The sequence below is a fragment of the Pseudoliparis swirei genome, chromosome 6 (genome assembly GCF_029220125.1).
Source record: "Pseudoliparis swirei isolate HS2019 ecotype Mariana Trench chromosome 6, NWPU_hadal_v1, whole genome shotgun sequence".
Classification (NCBI taxonomy): domain Eukaryota; kingdom Metazoa; phylum Chordata; class Actinopteri; order Perciformes; family Liparidae; genus Pseudoliparis; species Pseudoliparis swirei.
In genome coordinates, this window is record NC_079393.1 from 4,643,575 (window position 1) to 4,661,649 (window position 18,075).

The 18,075-nt window shown below is 43.9% G+C and overlaps 1 protein-coding gene across 1 annotated transcript in view; it reads right to left on the minus strand.

Moving 5' to 3' along the window:
* Nucleotides 1-217: 217 nt before the first annotated feature.
* pik3c2a (phosphatidylinositol-4-phosphate 3-kinase, catalytic subunit type 2 alpha) overlaps nt 218-18,075 on the minus strand; it is a 50,954-nt gene continuing 33,096 nt past the window's right edge. Inside the window, 20 exon segments of the mRNA XM_056416166.1 lie at nt 218-2,117; nt 2,592-2,683; nt 2,686-2,716; nt 3,114-3,220; nt 3,311-3,392; nt 3,472-3,589; nt 5,239-5,363; nt 5,443-5,650; nt 6,528-6,637; nt 7,477-7,633; nt 7,981-8,150; nt 11,265-11,401; nt 11,760-11,889; nt 12,160-12,252; nt 12,413-12,517; nt 12,630-12,810; nt 13,712-13,806; nt 13,960-14,053; nt 15,010-15,201; nt 17,674-17,816. Coding sequence (XP_056272141.1) covers nt 1,935-2,117; nt 2,592-2,683; nt 2,686-2,716; nt 3,114-3,220; nt 3,311-3,392; nt 3,472-3,589; nt 5,239-5,363; nt 5,443-5,650; nt 6,528-6,637; nt 7,477-7,633; nt 7,981-8,150; nt 11,265-11,401; nt 11,760-11,889; nt 12,160-12,252; nt 12,413-12,517; nt 12,630-12,810; nt 13,712-13,806; nt 13,960-14,053; nt 15,010-15,201; nt 17,674-17,816 — 2,553 coding nt within the window. The 3' untranslated portion in view covers nt 218-1,934.

Here is an 18,075-nt window from a genome sequence, read left to right on the forward strand (position 1 = left end):
CTAGAACACTCACTGCAAGGCTGCTCTATAGAATAGTTTTAATGTGTGTCAGCATCATATTAATTCAAATATTACATGTCATGTGAAACAAATATTTTCCTAAAGCCTCAATCAGTTATGCCAACTTGTAAAACTTTAAAATTGTGCTTGGTATCTGTAATGCATTACCCAATATTTGTACACGCGTCCCATCTCAAACAACAGAAACAAAGTCGTATTTGATCCACAAACATTTAATTTGCTTTAGGAAAGAGGGATTACAGGTCACACTGATCCAGTCGGGTTACAGGTCACCAATTAAGAACAAATAACTGGCCATGTTCATACAAACTCTGCTTGCTTTCTCTGTACAGTCACTAATATTCAGTGTGAATGCTCTCAGATCATAACTGTATTGTAGAATCTTCTTTAAAAACAAAACATTCTTTATTAAACATTAATAACAACTTTAGCTGTATAGTGAGCGAGGGGGAGAGGAAAGAAGCGAATGCTGAGAATCTTGTTCCCTTTTTTTTCGTGAAGACGTTTTAAAGTTAAAGTTACCCCCTTTTTTTCTCAGCGCTGATCCGAGTTCAGTTTCTCTCTTTAAATATCATAAAAACTTGTCTGGAGCTGGACTTCACTGGCAGTTTGAAGCTCTTGCTGAATACGTCAGCTGCTCATCGCGGCGTCGCCACGCCACTCGGGTGGTGTTGCTGCCTCACGTCCAGACTCCAGTTTCAACTCCATTCTGAATTATGGTTTTGAAGGACTTGTGATCGGCGTTATCGGTTCATCCGGAGCGTGTTACAAAGCTTATGATTCAAATTCACCTTTAAAAAAAGAAAAGAAAAGAAAAAGGTATGCAGTGTGAAAATAGTCAAGTAATAAACAAGAGAGAGAGAGAGAGAGAGAGAAAGAGAGACCTGGTAGTGTGCATTGAGTGGCGGCACCAGACCAGCGCTGGCAGAACTACTGATTTAGCTTTGAAGAATATAGATGTTTCTATAATAAAGGTCATATCACATTGTTAATATATATATATATATCAATTAGGCCGAGTTGAGCGTTAAAAAGGGATTGTGAGCACAAACAAAAGGCACCCTGTTCAGTGGTTTGATTTGCCGTCCGTCTCATTACTTTTGGCACTTTTTGGGGGAATCATAAAGGTCACTGAGGATCTCCTGGAATCTGGTGTGATGGGACTACGCTACCCAGAAGTGTTGGGAAAACCCTGACGCCTCCCATTTGTTCGTGTAGGAAAATAAACAAGGAAAATGTCAAAATGAACCCCCCCCCCCCCCCATTTTCTATTCCGTAAAAAATAAATGTGTCAATCTATATATACTCTTCTCGTAGTAAGCCGTTTTTGGTCCTCTAATATCAAAATGTACAAAACATTACAGCTCTTTGTTAGAGTTTAGAAAAAAAAGAAAGAGACAAAATAAGTGAAGATTGTTTGTCACAGTAACAATCTTGATTAGTTGAAGAGACAAACAACAGAGGAATGGAGAGCGGGCTCCGCCTCCAGGGTTTGAGAATCGAGAAGAAGTTTTTAAGTCTGCATGAAGTCACACGATCGGTGGCGTTGGACCTCGTCTGAAGCCGCGATGAATACCGTCCTGAAATTCTGTAGAACCGGGTTGTTACTGACCTCAACGCAAATTGTACTTATTGACACCGAGGTGTCCTTCCACGTCTTCAGAATATTCACAACGTCACGATTCATGTCAAAAGAGACGGTCCGTTTGGTTTATTAGATTAAAAATGAAGGAAAAAAACCCCGCTCCATCCATCTCCAGATCTCCTCCCCCCCAAGTTTTAAATAAACAAATAAATGAAAACGATTTCCGGAATAGTATTTGCATGAAATGAAAAAAAAATGCGGTGACCGGTGTTTTTCCAGTATGGCCGCCATATGATTAGAACGCCGCTTCGGTCCGGAGGAGGCGGAGCTAGAAGTAGGGCACAGCCGTGAGTTTGTACCACTTGACCGTCTCCTTGCCGAGGTCAAAGTCTTTGAGCCGGAGCGTGAGGCCGCCCAGGAAGTAGTTCTCGCGCAGCGACTCGGCGCTGAGCACGCTCAGCTGAAGCTCCCGCAGGCCGAGCGTCTCCTTGCTGTAGCCGCTGTACACCAACTGTGGAGGAAGAGGAGGGGGAGGAAGGGGACGAAGCGTCCGTCAGGGTTCATACGCGTGGGGACCGAGGGATTTCCAGGACTTTAAACCAAATTTCCGAGAGCAAATATTTTGTGAAATCTCCGTGTACACGTGACAGTGGATTATCCCGGAGCTGCTGTTGCTATGGCCACCGGACGTTTCAGTTGAGGTGCGTTCACTTGCAGCCCCGAAAATAAGAACAAAAAAGCGCAGCGAGTATTTTAAACTCAGCGTAAATGAATAAAACAACATTTCTATAACTTTTCCACATTTTTTGGAATTCATTTTTTTTTTTTTTAAAGGACTTTTCCAGGCCTGGAAATAACAGTTTTAAAATGCCATGACTTTTCCAGGTTTTCCATGCCCGTACGAACCCTGGTCCATGACGTTGTTATTTGGGTTCACACGGGCCGGGAACTGAAGCCTCCCACGTTATTTTTTAACTGTCCTCACCATCTCATTGAAAGTCGGGTTCCTGGTTTTCCTCGAGATCTTAGTCTTGCGTTTGGAAGTCTTGTGTGGATCTGGAAGCAGGTAGGTCTTACATATGGATTGGGATCCGTTCCTTCTTCAGAAACCTGGAGGAGGAGGAGATGGATTCATAATGTGACAACAGAAAGAGAAACAAAAAGAAAAAAACGCATCATCTCACGTTAGATGTATTTAACCCTCCTGTTACCTTCACAGTTACTAACATATTTTACCCTCGGGGTCAATTTGACCCCAGCAATTAAAACCTCCAGAAAATGATTCTAATTAATATTGCTTTCCAAGTTTAAGTGTGAGGTACTTTATGTTTGTTTGTTGACGACCTAAATAGCCCTTTAAATATATAAAAAAGTTGATATTTCTTATGTTTGACACAGTGAAAAACAGCCTGGGGTCAAATTGACCCCATTGAACACCGACGTTAAACATTGAATGGGGTCAAATTGACCCTAAAGGTAACAGGAGGGTTAAATCATCGCTGCTTACCAGATCCCTGATGTGCATGACCATGATGAAGAGGTTGCTGTTCCTGTAGGAGACGGAGAGCTTCACCTCTCCCTCCACCCGGCCGGAGGTGGGACTCAGTGGCGGCTCTGCAACGAGAACACGATCGGCACCGCTCTCGTCTGATTCAGAGAGGATCTGTGTGTGCGGAGGGAACGCTAAGCGGCGGTTGTGTTTACCCGGAGCTCTGGGCGTGGCGCCGACGCCCTCCGTCTTGTCATCCCGTGCGATCGGATGGAAGAAGGTGTAGACCAGGTCGCACTAGAAACAGAATGGGAGTTCTTTGTTGGCTGCTGCCGCGTAGCGATGGCGAGTGCACCGGGGGTGTTTGCGTGCGTACCTGCGTGACCTCGGTGGAGCTCCTCATCAGGTTGTGGGCGTAGTTGTTGAGCTCCAGCTTCCTCCTGGCGGCCACCTCCTTGATGTGGGTGCGACCGAGCACCATCCTGTTGGGGAAACTAGAGACGAGGAGGGGATGAAAATAACAATTTACTTTCCCCACAGAATCAGATTTCCATGAACGATAAAACCTCACGAGGATAAAGTTCAGTGGGTTTTGATCACAGGGCGATGAATCCAAAACACACCAAGTACCTCACGAGTTACGTCTTAAATGCTGACGTGGCAATAAAACTGAAGTACTGCATCACAGTTTATTAAAAGGATATTTTGGGTTGTATGAGGTCCTCCTCCACAGTCAGTGTGTTATCTACACTAATTAAAACGGCTCAAAAGCAGAGCAATGTACAGCTGTGGAGGGGGCAGCAGATGAATGTATTTTAGACACCAAAAAATATGTATTTTAAGTTAAAGTTGACGCTATATTTAGAATATTTTCCGAAAGGGGAATTAAAGCTGTTCCATCTGCGCCCTCTTTAGAAGGCCACTTGGCTCCATTGACAAAATCTGTGATTACCTTCGCATTGAAAATGCGGAAGGTAATGTTTTGATCGCTGTGTATTTATTTGTATGCGTGTTATTCGCATAACTCAAAAAGTATAAACTCAATCGCATGAAATTTGGTGGGATGATTGGTTATTATCCGGGGACCATTTGATTAGATATTGGGATCGATCGGGTCAACGGTCAAGGTCACGAAAAGGTCAAAATCTTCTTTTTACCATAGCACGGTCAATTTGTATCCAATTGGCATGCAACTAATGCCAAAATGTTCACATGACATCAAGCTCCCCACACTCTCATGCCAAGTACCAAAAAAGTGGCTGCGGCTGAACCATGAAGGCAGCGATAGTCGGGGTCAGAATGAGCAAACGCAAAGAGGTTCGGCCCGCGGGTTTGATACCGGATCCCCTTCGGATCGGCGTTAGACTTTCATTTGTGTTGATTTCGTCGGGCTACTCCGGGGGGAATTTTCAGTTGAGGCCTTCGTCGAACGTCGAAATCCCGCATACGAAAAATCGATTCGACATCTTACTAGAGTCAAAAGGTTAAATTAAAAAAATTAAAAACTCATTAAATCTCGTTGAGCAGAGCCGTGTGTTTTCAACACGCTGTTGGTTCAAAGGGACGTTTCTTCATTTCAGACTCTTTTTGGCGTCACCCCACATTTGCCGACATCCCTGTTCTCATTACAGCGTTCTTACACATTTTGACCGATGGATTTCCAGGACTTTTCCATGACTTTAAACCAAATTTCCATGACCAAACTGAAATCTCGGTATAAACATGAAAAATGTAGAACATTTTGTGTATTGAGAGCGTACGCCGGCTTATATTTTAAGCGTCTTTCTTTATAAAACATATTAATTATTTCAAACTCGGCCTAAATAAACACGTAATAACACATTTCCATGACTTTTCCAAAACTTTTATCATGTAAGTTTTTTCCATGACTTTTCCAGGCCTGGAAATGACCATCTTAAAATTCCATGACTTTTCCAGGTTTTTCATGACCGTACGAACCCTGTTCTCATTAGTTCTTTCTAATCCCCACCGCAGCGAGCTCATCACCACCGCGTACTCTCTTAATGTGCGACCCCGTCGTGGCTTTGAGAAGCACAGATGAACAAATCTGCGTTGGTTTCCGGTCCGAGGGGAGGTAAGCGCCACTGCGGAACGCCGCCGTATCCCGGAGGTGACGTCTTACCTCGGCAGCTTCCAGAGCGGGAAGAGGATGGTGAGTTTGTTGTGGAGCTCTTGAAACTCGTCGAAAGTGCGGAAGACAAAGTGCGGCTCGTTCTGGCCTTCCCTCAGGAGCCTCACCACGTACGTCTGCACGGAGAGGACAGACGGCCGCGTGATCAGGTGCTCGGGCTTCTTTTTAACGGTTTACACGGCCGCGAAAACTCACGTAGTGCTTGTCGGGGTTGTATCTCTTCTGGAAGGAGAAGATGGAGGCGTGGACGATGCGGCCCTCCTGCTTCAGGGTGTACGTCTTTGGGGAGAACGACAGGATGGGCTCGTCGTTGGCCGGCAGGCCGGAGAAGCGGAGCTGGGCGAGGTTGTGGATGAAGAAGTTGAACTTGGTGGCGATGCTGCCCAGACTGGACTCTATCAGCCTGGAGAGGAGGAGGAGGAGGAGGAGGGGGGGGGGGAAGAAGGAAACATGGAGGTTTTTTCAAAAGGCTCAATAAACGGAGTTATAATCTAACCCGACTGGTTTTAACCCTCCTGTTACCTTCAAATTTACTAACATCTTTTACCCTTTTTGACCCCAGCAGTTAAAACCTCCAGAAAATGATTAGAATTAATATTGTTTCCCAAGTTTAAGTGTCAGGTACGTTATGTTTGTTTGTTTGTTGACTACCTAAATAGCCATTTAAAAAAATAAAAAAGTTGATATTTATTATATGTTTTACACAGTGAAAAACAGCCTGGGGTCAACATGACCCCAAAGAACACCAAGTTGTGTTCAGGACAGTGAAAACATATCATCATGTGAATTTTATGTTATCCCAGTTGTCCCCCATAAATTAGGAAAGTCATGAAATATGAAGAAAAAAAATATTATGCTAATCATTTTTTTAGAGACGTCAAACATTGAATGGGGTCAAATTGACCCCAAAGGTAACAGGAGGGTTAAGAGAACAAAGTCGACATGAAAGTGTTTCTTGTGTCTTCTGTAACGTGAGACAGCAGCTATTGTTTTCCTTCCTATGCTTGTATACTGCCACCTGCTGGACGGTCAGTTTGTAGCAACAAAATAAAAAGAGAGAACAAATAAATAACAGAAATGTCCTTGAACTCAACTCAAAATAACAGATGTGCAAATGGGATGATTTAAAATAAGACAAGAAAGAAGAGTTACTTCTCTTTTTCGTCAGATGTTTTCATCCAAGAGTTTGGGAAATTACATTTAACACTTTTTCCACCTGCCAATTTATGTTAAATATAAAATAGAAGTGAATGCATGTCACGCCCCCGCCCCTAAAGTACCTGGTGAAGAAGATCGTTGCCTCAGCGTCCGTGTTGTGAGGCTGCAGAGCGTCGAACATGTACTTCAGGTCCTGAGAGCCGGTGAGCTCGGGGAGGCCGGAGGACGTCATCTAACGACACATTCATTACCCATCATACTGTGTTACGACAATATCAAATAGTCTTTATCATATTAATCATATTTATTGAATTAAGCTAATTAATAGCAATAAACAGCAAGATAATGACAGAACATAACTTTCATCATACTTTGTTTTTGGGCTTACAGAAGACAACGTGAGAATAGTTTCCCTCCTTGACTTCTTCGTGTTGTTTTAATATTATTATTCCGTAATAGAGGATATTCTATAATTGGACAACAGTGAAGAACGGATTCATTATGAAGGCAAAATCCTCCTTGTTTGCATATCTCAGTATTCTGGCTCCTGCAGGTTAAATAATGAGGACGCCTTAATAAAAAGGAGGCCAAAGCTACAACAAAGAAAAGGAGCTGGAGGGAGAAAACCAGTCACGCAATAATCTAGAAGTAGAGCTGCAATGTTTAGCTAAATAATCAATTCGTTGATTGACATCAAAAACAATCGACAGCTATTGTGTCCATCGATTAATCGCGTCAGTAACTCGTAACTCGTGCTCCCTGGTTCTAGCTTCTGTTATGTGAAGATTTGCTGCTTCTCTCTATTTTTTTATATTCTGAAACTGAATATTTGGGGATTTTAAATGCCGCCATCGACTCGGGGAAAGTGAATATTTGTCGTGTTTTTCTGAAACAATTATCCACTTTTTGAGTTAATATTATAATATGCAGATTAGCCTCTCGTGAAAATGTCAATTTAATGCGTGCACCTGCCGCCTGTGACAGACTGCCGTCGGCCATCAACGTGTGTACAACCGATAGGTGTTGGTGTATCTATGCGTGGATAGATGTGTGTGTGTGTGTGTGTCTCACCAGGGACAGCAGGTTGAGGAAGAGCCCGGAGTGCTTGCGGATGAGGTTGTAGGCCTGGCAGCACAAGTCGACGAACAGCTGGAAGCGGCTGGTGGGACGCTCGCCGCCGTTGATGACGTACGCCATGTCGGAGGTCAGGACGAACGGGGCGCGGTCCCTGATGGGGAGGAAGGCGTGAAGCGGGTTACTCAAAGACTAAACCTGGGGACGACAGGGACGACCCGAAACTACAAAGCCTCTACATGTTTCAGTGGAGACGCTCGGAGGCTATAAATAGTAAGATGGCAACGTGCCAACGAAACGCCGGAACACACGCAAGACCGCCATGACAGCCGGAAGCAGCCACGAGGTGTGATGGGTGTGAGATGGAGAGCCGTAGCGATGGTGTGGCCTCGCACCTGGAAGTACCAACTGACCACAGCACATCCTGAACTTTCCACCTCCGATTGCGTGTTTTTAAAAATCTTTCTTGACCGCGCGGCCGGCGTCGCGTCAGACGTTCACCTCTTGAAGCTGCCGAACATCTGGGCGTGGCCCAGGAACTTGCCGAAGTCGATGTGGAACATGTGGCCGGTGGAGCGCAGCATGATGTTGTCGTTGTGCCGGTCGCAGATGCCGAGCACGTAGGTCGCCACGCAGCACCCCGCGCACGAGTAGATGAAGTTCTCCGAGGCCTGAGAGGGAGAGAGGGGGAGAGGGGGAGAGAATGAGAGAGAGAGAGAGAATAAGAGAGAGAGTACAAGAGAGAGGGATGAGAGAGAGAGAGAGAATAAGAGAGAGAAAGAGAGAAAGAACGAGAGAGTACAAGAGAGAGGGATAAGAGAGAATGAGAGAGAGAGAGAGAGAATGAGAATAAGAGAGAGAGAGAAAGAACGAGAGAGAGTACAAGAGAGAGGGATAAGAGAGAGAATGAGAGAGAGAGAGAATGAGAGAGAGAATAAGAGAGAGAGAGAGAAAGAACGAGAGAGTACAAGAGAGAGGGATAAGGGAGAGAATGAGAGAAAGAGAGAAAGAGAGAACAAGAGAGACAGAGAGAATGAGAGAGAGGGATACGAGAGAGAGAATGAGAAAAAGATAGAACAAGAGAGACAGAGAGAACGAGAGAGATAATTAGAGAGAACGAGAGCGAGAACGAGATAGAGAGAATGAGAGATAATTAGAGAGAACGAGAGCAAGAACGAGATAATGAGAGAGAGAAAGAGAGAGAGAGAATGAGAGAGAGAACAATAGAGAGAATGAGAGAGAGAACGAGACAGAGAGAATGAGAGAACGAGAGAGAATGAGAGAGAGAAAGAACGAGAGAGAGTACAAGAGAGAGGGATAATAGAGAGAATGAGAGAGAGAGAATGAGAGAGAGAGAGAATAAGAGAGAGAGAGAAAGAACGAGAGAGAGTACATTCGAGAGGGATAAGAGAGAGAATGAGAGAAAGATAGAACGAGAGAACAAGAGAGAATGAGAGAGAGGGATACGAGAGAGAGAATGAGAAAAAGATAGAACAAGAGAGACAGAGAGAACGAGAGAGATAATTAGAGAGAACGAGAGCGAGAACAAGATAGAGAATGAGAGAACGAGAGATAATTAGAGAGAACGAGATAATGAGAGAGAGAACGAGAGAGAGAGAATGAGAGAGAACGAGATAGAGAGAATGAGAGAACGAGAGAGAATGAGAGAGAGAAAGAACGAGAGAGTACAAGAGAGGGATAATAGAGAGAATGAGAGAGAGAGAATGAGAGAGAGAGAGAGAGAATAAGAGAGAGAGAGAGAAAGAACGAGAGTACAAGAGAGAGGGATAAGAGAGAGAATGAGAGAAAGATAGAACGAGAGAACAAGAGAGACAGAGAGAGAATGAGAGAGAGGGACACGAGAGAATGAGAAAAAGATAGAACAAGAGAGACAGAGAGAACGAGAGCGAGAACAAGATAGAGAATGAGAGAACGAGAGATAATTAGAGAGAACGAGATAATGAGAGAGAGAACGAGAGAGAGAGAATGAGAGAGAGAACGAGATAGAGAGAATGAGAGCGAGAACGAGATCGAGAGAATGAGAGAACGAGAGAGAACGAGATAGAGAGAATGAGAGAGACAAAGAGAGAGGGGAAGAACTCATAAGAACCCTGATGTCGTGGTCCATGGCTACTTGGCGAGTTCCACCAGCTTCTGACCAGACTCCACCCCCGTGTCTGAAGTTCAGGGTCAAACCTGGTCAGAGGTCAGAGGTCGTGTGTGGAGTACGGTTTCACATTCATAGGGGTCACGGGTCACAGCGTTTTACGACTGCTATGAACTTCAAGAGCACATCAACTTTGTTTGAAAATAACTGCGTCCGAACGAAAACGACGGTTTAAATATTTCAGCCATTCCCCTCCCTCTCGTTATAGAGCGGCTCGGCTGGGAGAACCCAGAGCGCCGAGCCGGAGACAAAACCGCTTCACAGACGCTCGGGACGTGAATGTGTGCTCTACGTGTTCTCTTTGTATGCTCTACATGTGCTCTACGTGTTCTCTATGTATGTTCTACGTGTGCTCTACGTGTTCTCTATGTATGTTCTACGTGTGCTCTACATGTGCTCTACGTGTTCTCTATGTATGCTCTACATGTGCTCTACATGTGCTCTACATGTGCTCTACGTGTTCTCTATGTATGCTCTACATGTGCTCTACGTGTGCTCTACGTGTGCTCTACGTGTGCTCTACGTGTGCTCTACGTGTTCTCTACATGTGCTCTACGTGTGCTCTACATGTGCTCTACATGTGCCCACGTGCTCTCATGTGCCTCTACATGTGCTCCACATGTGCTCCACGTGCTGCTCACATGTGCTCCACATGTGCTCCACGTGTTCTCTATGCATGCTCCACATGTGCTCCACATGTGCTCCACGTGTGCTCTACATGTGCTCTCACGTGCTCCACGTGCTCCCACGTGTGCTCTACATGTGCTCTACATGTGCCCCACGTGCTCCACATGCTCTACATGTGCTCCACGTGCTCTACATGTGCTCCACGCATGTGCTCCACATGTGCTCTACGTGTGCTCACATGTGCTCCACATGTGCTCCACGTGTGCTCCACATGTGCTCCACATGTGCCCACGTGTCTCCACATGTGCTCCACGTGCCCTCATGTGCTCCACATGTGCTCCACGTGTGCCCCACGTGTGCTCACGTGCTCCACGTGTGCTCTCACGTGTGCTCACATGTGCTCCACGTGTGCCTCTACATGTGCCCACGTGTGCTCCACATGTGCTCCACGTGTGCTCCACGTGTTCACGGTGCTCCACGTGTGCTCTACATGTGCTCACGTGTGCTCCACATGTGCCCACGTGTGCTCTACATGTGCCTCACATGTGCTCCACATGTGCTCCACATGTGCCCACGTGTGCTCTACATGTGCTCTCACGTGCTCTACATGTGCTCTACGTGTTCTCTACATGTGCTCTACGTGTTCTCTACATGTGCTCTACATGTGCTCTACGTGTTCTCTATGTATGCTCTACATGTGCTCTACATGTGCTCTACATATGCTCTACGTGTTCTCTACATGTGCTCTACGTGTTCTCTATGTATGCTCTACATGTGCTCTACGTGTGCTCTACATGTGCTCTACATGTGCTCTATGTATGCTCTACAAGTTCTCTACATGTGCTCTACGTGTTCTCTATGTATGCTCTACAAGTGCTCTACAAGTGCTCTACATGTGCTCTACAAGTGCTCTCCGTGTTCTCTACAAGTGCTCTACATGTGCTCTACGTGTGCTCTACATGTGCTCTACATGTGCTCTCCGCGCGCTCACCTTATCGTACTCGTCCTCGGCCGGGTTGTACTTGCGGAGCCACTCGGCCAGCGGCTTGTCCTTGAAGGAACCGGTGATGCCGTATTCCACCTGGATCTTTCTCAGGGTTTCGGAGGACGGCACCAGCTCCACCATGCCTGGACCAATCACATCACAGCGCAAGATCAGAGTATGCATCATATGGCGTCGCCGCTGTAAAAATGTCTTCAGTGTTTTAAAAATGTCTTTAGTGTTTTTAAAATGTCTTCAGTGTTTTTAAAATGTCTTCAGTGTTTTTAAAGTGTCTTCAGTGTTTTTAAAATGTCTTTAGTGTTATTTAAAAATGTCTTTAGTGTTTTTAAAGTGTCTTTAGTGTTATTTAAAAATGTCTTTAGTGTTTTTAAAGTGTCTTTAGTGTTATTTAAAAATGTCTTTAGTGTTTTTAAAGTGTATTTAATGTTTTTTAGTGTCTCGCATTCGTGTGTGTGGATGCTAGCGGGCCCCTGTCGGTGTCACCTTTGTCCTTGCCAGTGGAGATGCACTTGAAGTTGACAATGCGGAGGTCCAGCCCCTCTTGCTGCCAGATGCGGTCCATGATGCGGATCATCTGCAGAGCCAGCATGTCCTGCCTCAGGTCTTCTCCCACCTGACACACACAGAGACACACATAGAGACACACAGAGACACACACAGACACATCACACTCCTGTAGTCACCGGTTGTGTTTCACTCCTACGGCCACCAGGGGGCGCAGTGATCAGACGAAAAGCACGTCAACAGCAGTTGGATTAAAACAAGTTTTTGATGTAGCTGTTGCCAACTCCCTGGTTTACTCTGGTGGTGTGTGGGAGTCACACAATAACCCGTTCTCAGGTGAGTTGATGGCTGGTCACATGGTTCATGTTCACCCACGCACCTTAAACATAACGTTGATCTCTTCTCCCAGCGGGTCGGCGTTGACCAGGGCAAGTTTGAGGGGGACGGCGTTGGAGTTGAAGAAGGAGCAGGCCTGCACACGCACACACACACACACAAAATAATCAGTATAAATTCCATGACTTTTCCAGGTTTTCCATGACCGTACGAACCCTGCTAATATGTGTTAATTTGACAACTTCTTATGATTCATCGCCTTACAGTGTATGTGTATGTGTGTGTGTGTGTGTTACCTTAATGTTTAACTCCTTCGCCACCAGACTGGGGCTGAGGGGCAGCCGGCAGCTGTTCCTCTGGAAAAAGTTTTGGACGTTTTCGAGGCCCTCCTGCAGCGCCAGCTGAGCACACAGAAAATACCAAAACACACACAGATGTTAGAACTCACATATGAGATTATATGAGAGTGACCTGTTTCCTATCACACACACACACACACACACACACACTGACCTGCCGCACGGACCCCCCGGCCTGTCGGACCCTCTCGGCCACGGCTCCCAGCAGCGTGACCAGTTGAGTCTGCTTCTCCAGCTCGGCCCTCAGCTTGACCCCACACAGACACAGCAGGGCGCCCAGCACCCGCTCGTAGCGCCGCCCCCAGGCCGGGTCCTGCACGGCGTCCTTCAGCAGCCTGCAGCCATCACACACACACGCACACACACACACTCAAAGTTTAAGGGTGGTTTCTAATTGGTTCCCTACGATCCTCACTTTGACTTTGTAGTACCATTGCGCAACCAAAACATGAGAAGACAGCGCTTTGGCTTCCCAGGGTAGCGGCACACGAGATGAAGAGCGCTCTGGGAGCCGAGGGGGTTGCAAACAGACGGTCGGTTGGCGCCGAGTCATCGACGTCACATGGTTGTTGTGAGTCCGTAATGTTGTTGTGACATTTAGTTTAACTTCTGGCCATCCTGGGAGAGGGATCCCTCTGTCGCTCTCCCGAAGGAAATTAATGAAAATCTTTCTACTTTTAAGTCAGTAAGTAACAGAATATGACTACTGAGTAACACCACCGGGTTACAATACTGTGTTTATGTTCATTCATACAAACCACTTGTGGTAATGTGCATTTGATAAATAAATCTATTTAAATCTATATATAAATAAATAAATCTATAAATAAATACATGTATAAATAAATCTATATATATATCTAAAAAATATATATATATAAATATACATATGAATATATAAATAAATATAGAAAAATATATATACATATGAATATATAAATAAATATATCTATATAAAAATATAAATTAATATATATATAAAGAAATACATGATATATATATATAAATAACTATATATAAAGAAATAAAGACATACATTAATATATAAATGAATACATATATAAATAAATACATATAAATATATAAACGTGAAGTTCTCATGGCATCCCCACTTCTTCTGCATGTTTGTTCACTTCAGCTCGAATCGGACGTTTGTTGTTGTTGCAACATTTCCCAAAGTTTGTTTGAAATCAGTTGTGAAAGCTGGGTTCTGCTTCAGTGCTGCTACGGACTCACCAGTATAGGTAGTGTGCAATGTTGATGTTGCCTCGTGCTCTGGACAGCAGGACCATGACGAGGCCGTTCTTAAGGTGACACTCAAATTTTAGAGCCTGTGCAGAGACGGAAGAGAAGAGTGACTTAAAAAATGGTGGATGGAAGAATTGAGAGTGAACTGAATACATGAAACATTGAGTAAGGAGTGAATGGGTGACATAGGAGAGTTTCATAGTATTTTGTAAGTGCATGAAGTATTTGTGCTGTACCTGAACCAACTGTGGAAGGTAGTCGGTCAGCTCGTCGTCACTGCTCTTCTCAATCCAGCTCACGGCCACATTTCTTACTTCTGTATCTGCAAACCTACACACACACACACACACACACACACACACACACACACACACACACACAGCAATGAGACACAGGACATACAACAAACAAAGATCCTGAAGAGTTAAAAAGAGGAGAAAACCACCAGCAGGCAAACATAAAAACAATTCATCACAAACACTAAAGTCAAAGTTAAACAAAGTTATCATTTTATGTATATATGTTTGTATATTTTATATATTATATATTTTTAGAGAATCAAACTAACAGTATACTGTATTTTTAAATAATGAACGTGTGTGTAAAGCTACTATGAGTAACTGCCAGAGTCGTTTTAAAAAACCTCTCATTTTAGGGATCGGCAGTCGGTCCTGGTCATTACGACATGAAGAATAACTATAGAGAAATAGAAAATATTCTGTAGTCTAATGTATCTGTGTAGGTCATATACACTACCGTTCAAAAGTTTGGGGTCACTTAGAAATGTCTTTATTTTTCAAAGAAAAGCACTGTTTTTTCAATAAAGATAACATGAATCAAAAATACACTCTATCCATTGTTTATGTGGTAAATGACTATTCTAGGTGGAAACGTCTGGTTTCTAATGAAATATCTCCATAGGTGTATAGAGGCCCATTTCCATCAACTATCACTCCAGTGTTCTAATGGTACATTGTGTTTGCTAATCGCCTTAGAAGACTAATGGATGATTAGAAAACCCTTGTGCAATTATGTTAGCACAGCTGAAAACAGTTATGCTGGTGATATAAGCTATACAACTGGCCTTCCTTTGAGCTTGAAGTTTGAAGAACAAAATTAATACTTCAAATATTAATCATTAGTTCTAACCTTGTCAATGTCTTGACTATATGTTCTATAAAATGTTCAATTCATTTGATAAATAAAAGTGAGTTTTCATGGAAGACACGAAATTGTCTGGATGACCTCAAACTTTTTAACGGTAGTGTAGAGGCATCCCGCATTACTTTGATTCGAGCAGCTCCAGCGCGGTGACGGGAGGCAGAGGGGGCCAGTGGTGCAGCAGGGAGTGGATGTGAGCCATGCTGGCCCAGTCCCAGCTGGGCACGCTGGCCAGCACCTTGGGGAGGCTGCTGGGGTGGTCTTTCCGACAGTGGAGCCGATGGTCCCAGAGGAGCTGGTGGTCGGCCCTCTTCAGCCTGCAGACGGAGGGGGAAGATGGATGAGACGGTGTTTACAAAATAATACAATCGAGATTTTTAATAAATTACATCCACACATGTTTGTTTATCTTTTTTTCTGAGATTCCTCAGTCGGATTGTTGTCTTTCAGGGTTTCAAAAACTACTTCTGGGTTTCAACGTTGTAAAAATAAAATATAAAATTACTTCAAATGAGGATTTCACGAGGCAGGGTCAATAATAACGTTTTTAAAAAACGATGACAGAATAAAACGAGAACCTCAGAGCGTCTGAGAAACTCTGCAGAGGGTTAGAGAGTTGTTAATATATATATATATATATATATGGTTCTTTGGAACAAGTTTTTTAAGCAATCATAGGTTAGGGCACTTATAAGCTAGATAGCTTCAACCTTAACCCTTTCGGTCAGCCACATGTATCTTTCTTCTTCTTTTATTTTTTTAAATTACTGGTGGATGTATATTATGCAGATCGAAAAAAATAAAATGAACTCAAATAAACTCAAAGCGATCGCTTCATTAGACTCGAGTCACGCGACAGGAAACAAACTTTTCTTTAACAACATTGTTCAACAAATTGACTCGAGTCCCGTCCTTCGGTGGAAATCACCAAGTCACCTTTTAACCCTTGTGTTGCCTTCGGGTCATTTTGACCCGATTCAATATTTAAAGCAGTCGCTTTAAATTTGGTTAAACTAATTTTAAAAATCCAAACAGGTCGTCCACATGAGTAAAGAAATGTTTTCACAAGAGATGAGAAGAATAAAAAAAAAATCGAACTTCACTCATTAGCTTTAGGGCTCTTTCCACTTGTGCTTTAGGACAAATATGCCTCATTATATAGAGAGATGAGGTTGATCTGCGATATGTGATGTAAAACACATGGGTGTGTGTCGTATGCAAAGTGCCTATAAAAGGTGAATTAAAGCAATTGTGTAAAATCGAGAAAACGACCCCAGAGGGTGACGCAACACTAAATATCTCCTTCGGCTAGCATGTTGCCTCTCTGATGTTGACGGTCGGTACCTCGACCCTGACCTCCCCGTAGCAATACAAATCCTTCACGGATTGGTGGAATATCACAAGCACTGGGGCGGTGAAAGGTCCCAAAGGCCGGAGAGATGAATGGGCCGGACAGACGGCGGGCGGCGGGGGGCCAGTGAGAGAGCGCTCTGTGCTCAGAGAGCCGGGGGAGTCTCACGGATGTTGGCAGCGTGGAGGAGACTCGGCTGGCAGGCCGAGCAGAGCGTCGAGCTGAGCCCGGAGCGGCTGGAAGCCAACAGACGCGCCGCTGGAGCGGTGAACACACGGGCGTTTTATTGGGGAGCCGCGAGCTGGCAAAGTCAGGGGCATCTTTAAAAAGAAAAGAAAAAATCTCTTCATAAATCTGGTAAGTCTAATGGATGTCGGGTGGTCTGAGAGACGGCCAAAGAGCCGCTGGCGAGGGGGGAGGAATCTAACCAGAAAGACTGTTTCTGTGCGTGCTTTTGAAACACTGCAGTACTTTAGGGGGTTCAACAACTCTCAGGCAGCAGTCGATGGACGACAATTCTACTTCAGAATAAAACCACTTTTTAAAAGTGTGCATTCGATTCACCTGAGGTGTATTTTTGCTCTTAAAATATACACTACCGTTAAAAAGTCACTTAGAAGGGAAAAAAACACCTTAGAAATGTCCTTATTTTTTTAAAGTAAAGCACTGTTTTTCTTTGATAAAGATAACATGTAATGACTCATAAATACATAGTAAATGTGGTAAATGACTATTCTCTGGTATTTAATGAAGTCTCTATAGAGGTGTATAGAGGCCCATCTCCAGTGTTCTAATGGTACATTGTGTTATCGCCTTAGAAAGACTGAAGGAGGGTAGAAAAAAACCTTAAACCCTTTTTACATGAGAGCTGCTGAAAAAAGCAGTGCTGAGAGAGAGAGCTATAAAACTGGCCTTCCTTTTGAAGAACAAGTTGAAGAACAACATTAATATATACAATAAAAATCATTATTTCTAACAACTATATTTTCTACTTTATTTTCTATACATTTTGCAAAAAGTGATAAGTAAGTAAAACACAAAAAAAACAAAAACCTCATTCAAACTCTTGAACGCGTGAGTGGCAAAAATAAATTATATAAATGTAAAACAAAAAGACGTCCTTCCACATGGTGGTACGTTGCGATTGTTGTTGTTTTAGGACTTTTAAAATAAAAGATTGAGAATCAATTACACCGTCGAGCTGCTGCTGCTTCCGAGTCTGTTTTGCACATCAACATTAAGCCCACCTCTCCAGAGGAAGGAAATGATGCCTGAGCTTTTATTTTGAAACCACTCCTGCAAATCAAAAATGTCACTGAAGTGATGGAAAACAGCAGAAAGAGCTGCAACATTAATTGTTAGAATTATTGACGAGATCTCCCCTCAGATTCGACTTCCTCCTTTATAGCTGTGAGAACACGGAGGGAGAGGCTTTTACCCAAAATTGGAAGCGCGGCTGCAGATCTTCTCCAGTTTGCGTCTCAGGTCGGGGTCCAGCTCCTCCACGGCGCTGAGCTCCGGGCTGGGCTCGTCCTTCGGTTCCACATATAAAACCTCCAACGGCGAGTCGGGGAAGTCGACCTGACGGCAACAAAAACACTCCTTTAAGAACATGACAGAGCAAAACAACTAACATATTACACAAGAACTGATGTCATACTAATACTACTTCCTGTCTACTCGTACTACTTCTTGACTACTACTACTACTATACTACCTCTGTCTACTACTACTTCTGTTTACTACTACTTCCTGTCTACTACTACTACTACAACCTCTGTTTACTACTACTAACTCTGTCTACTACTACTACTACAACAAAAACTACTACCTCTGTCTA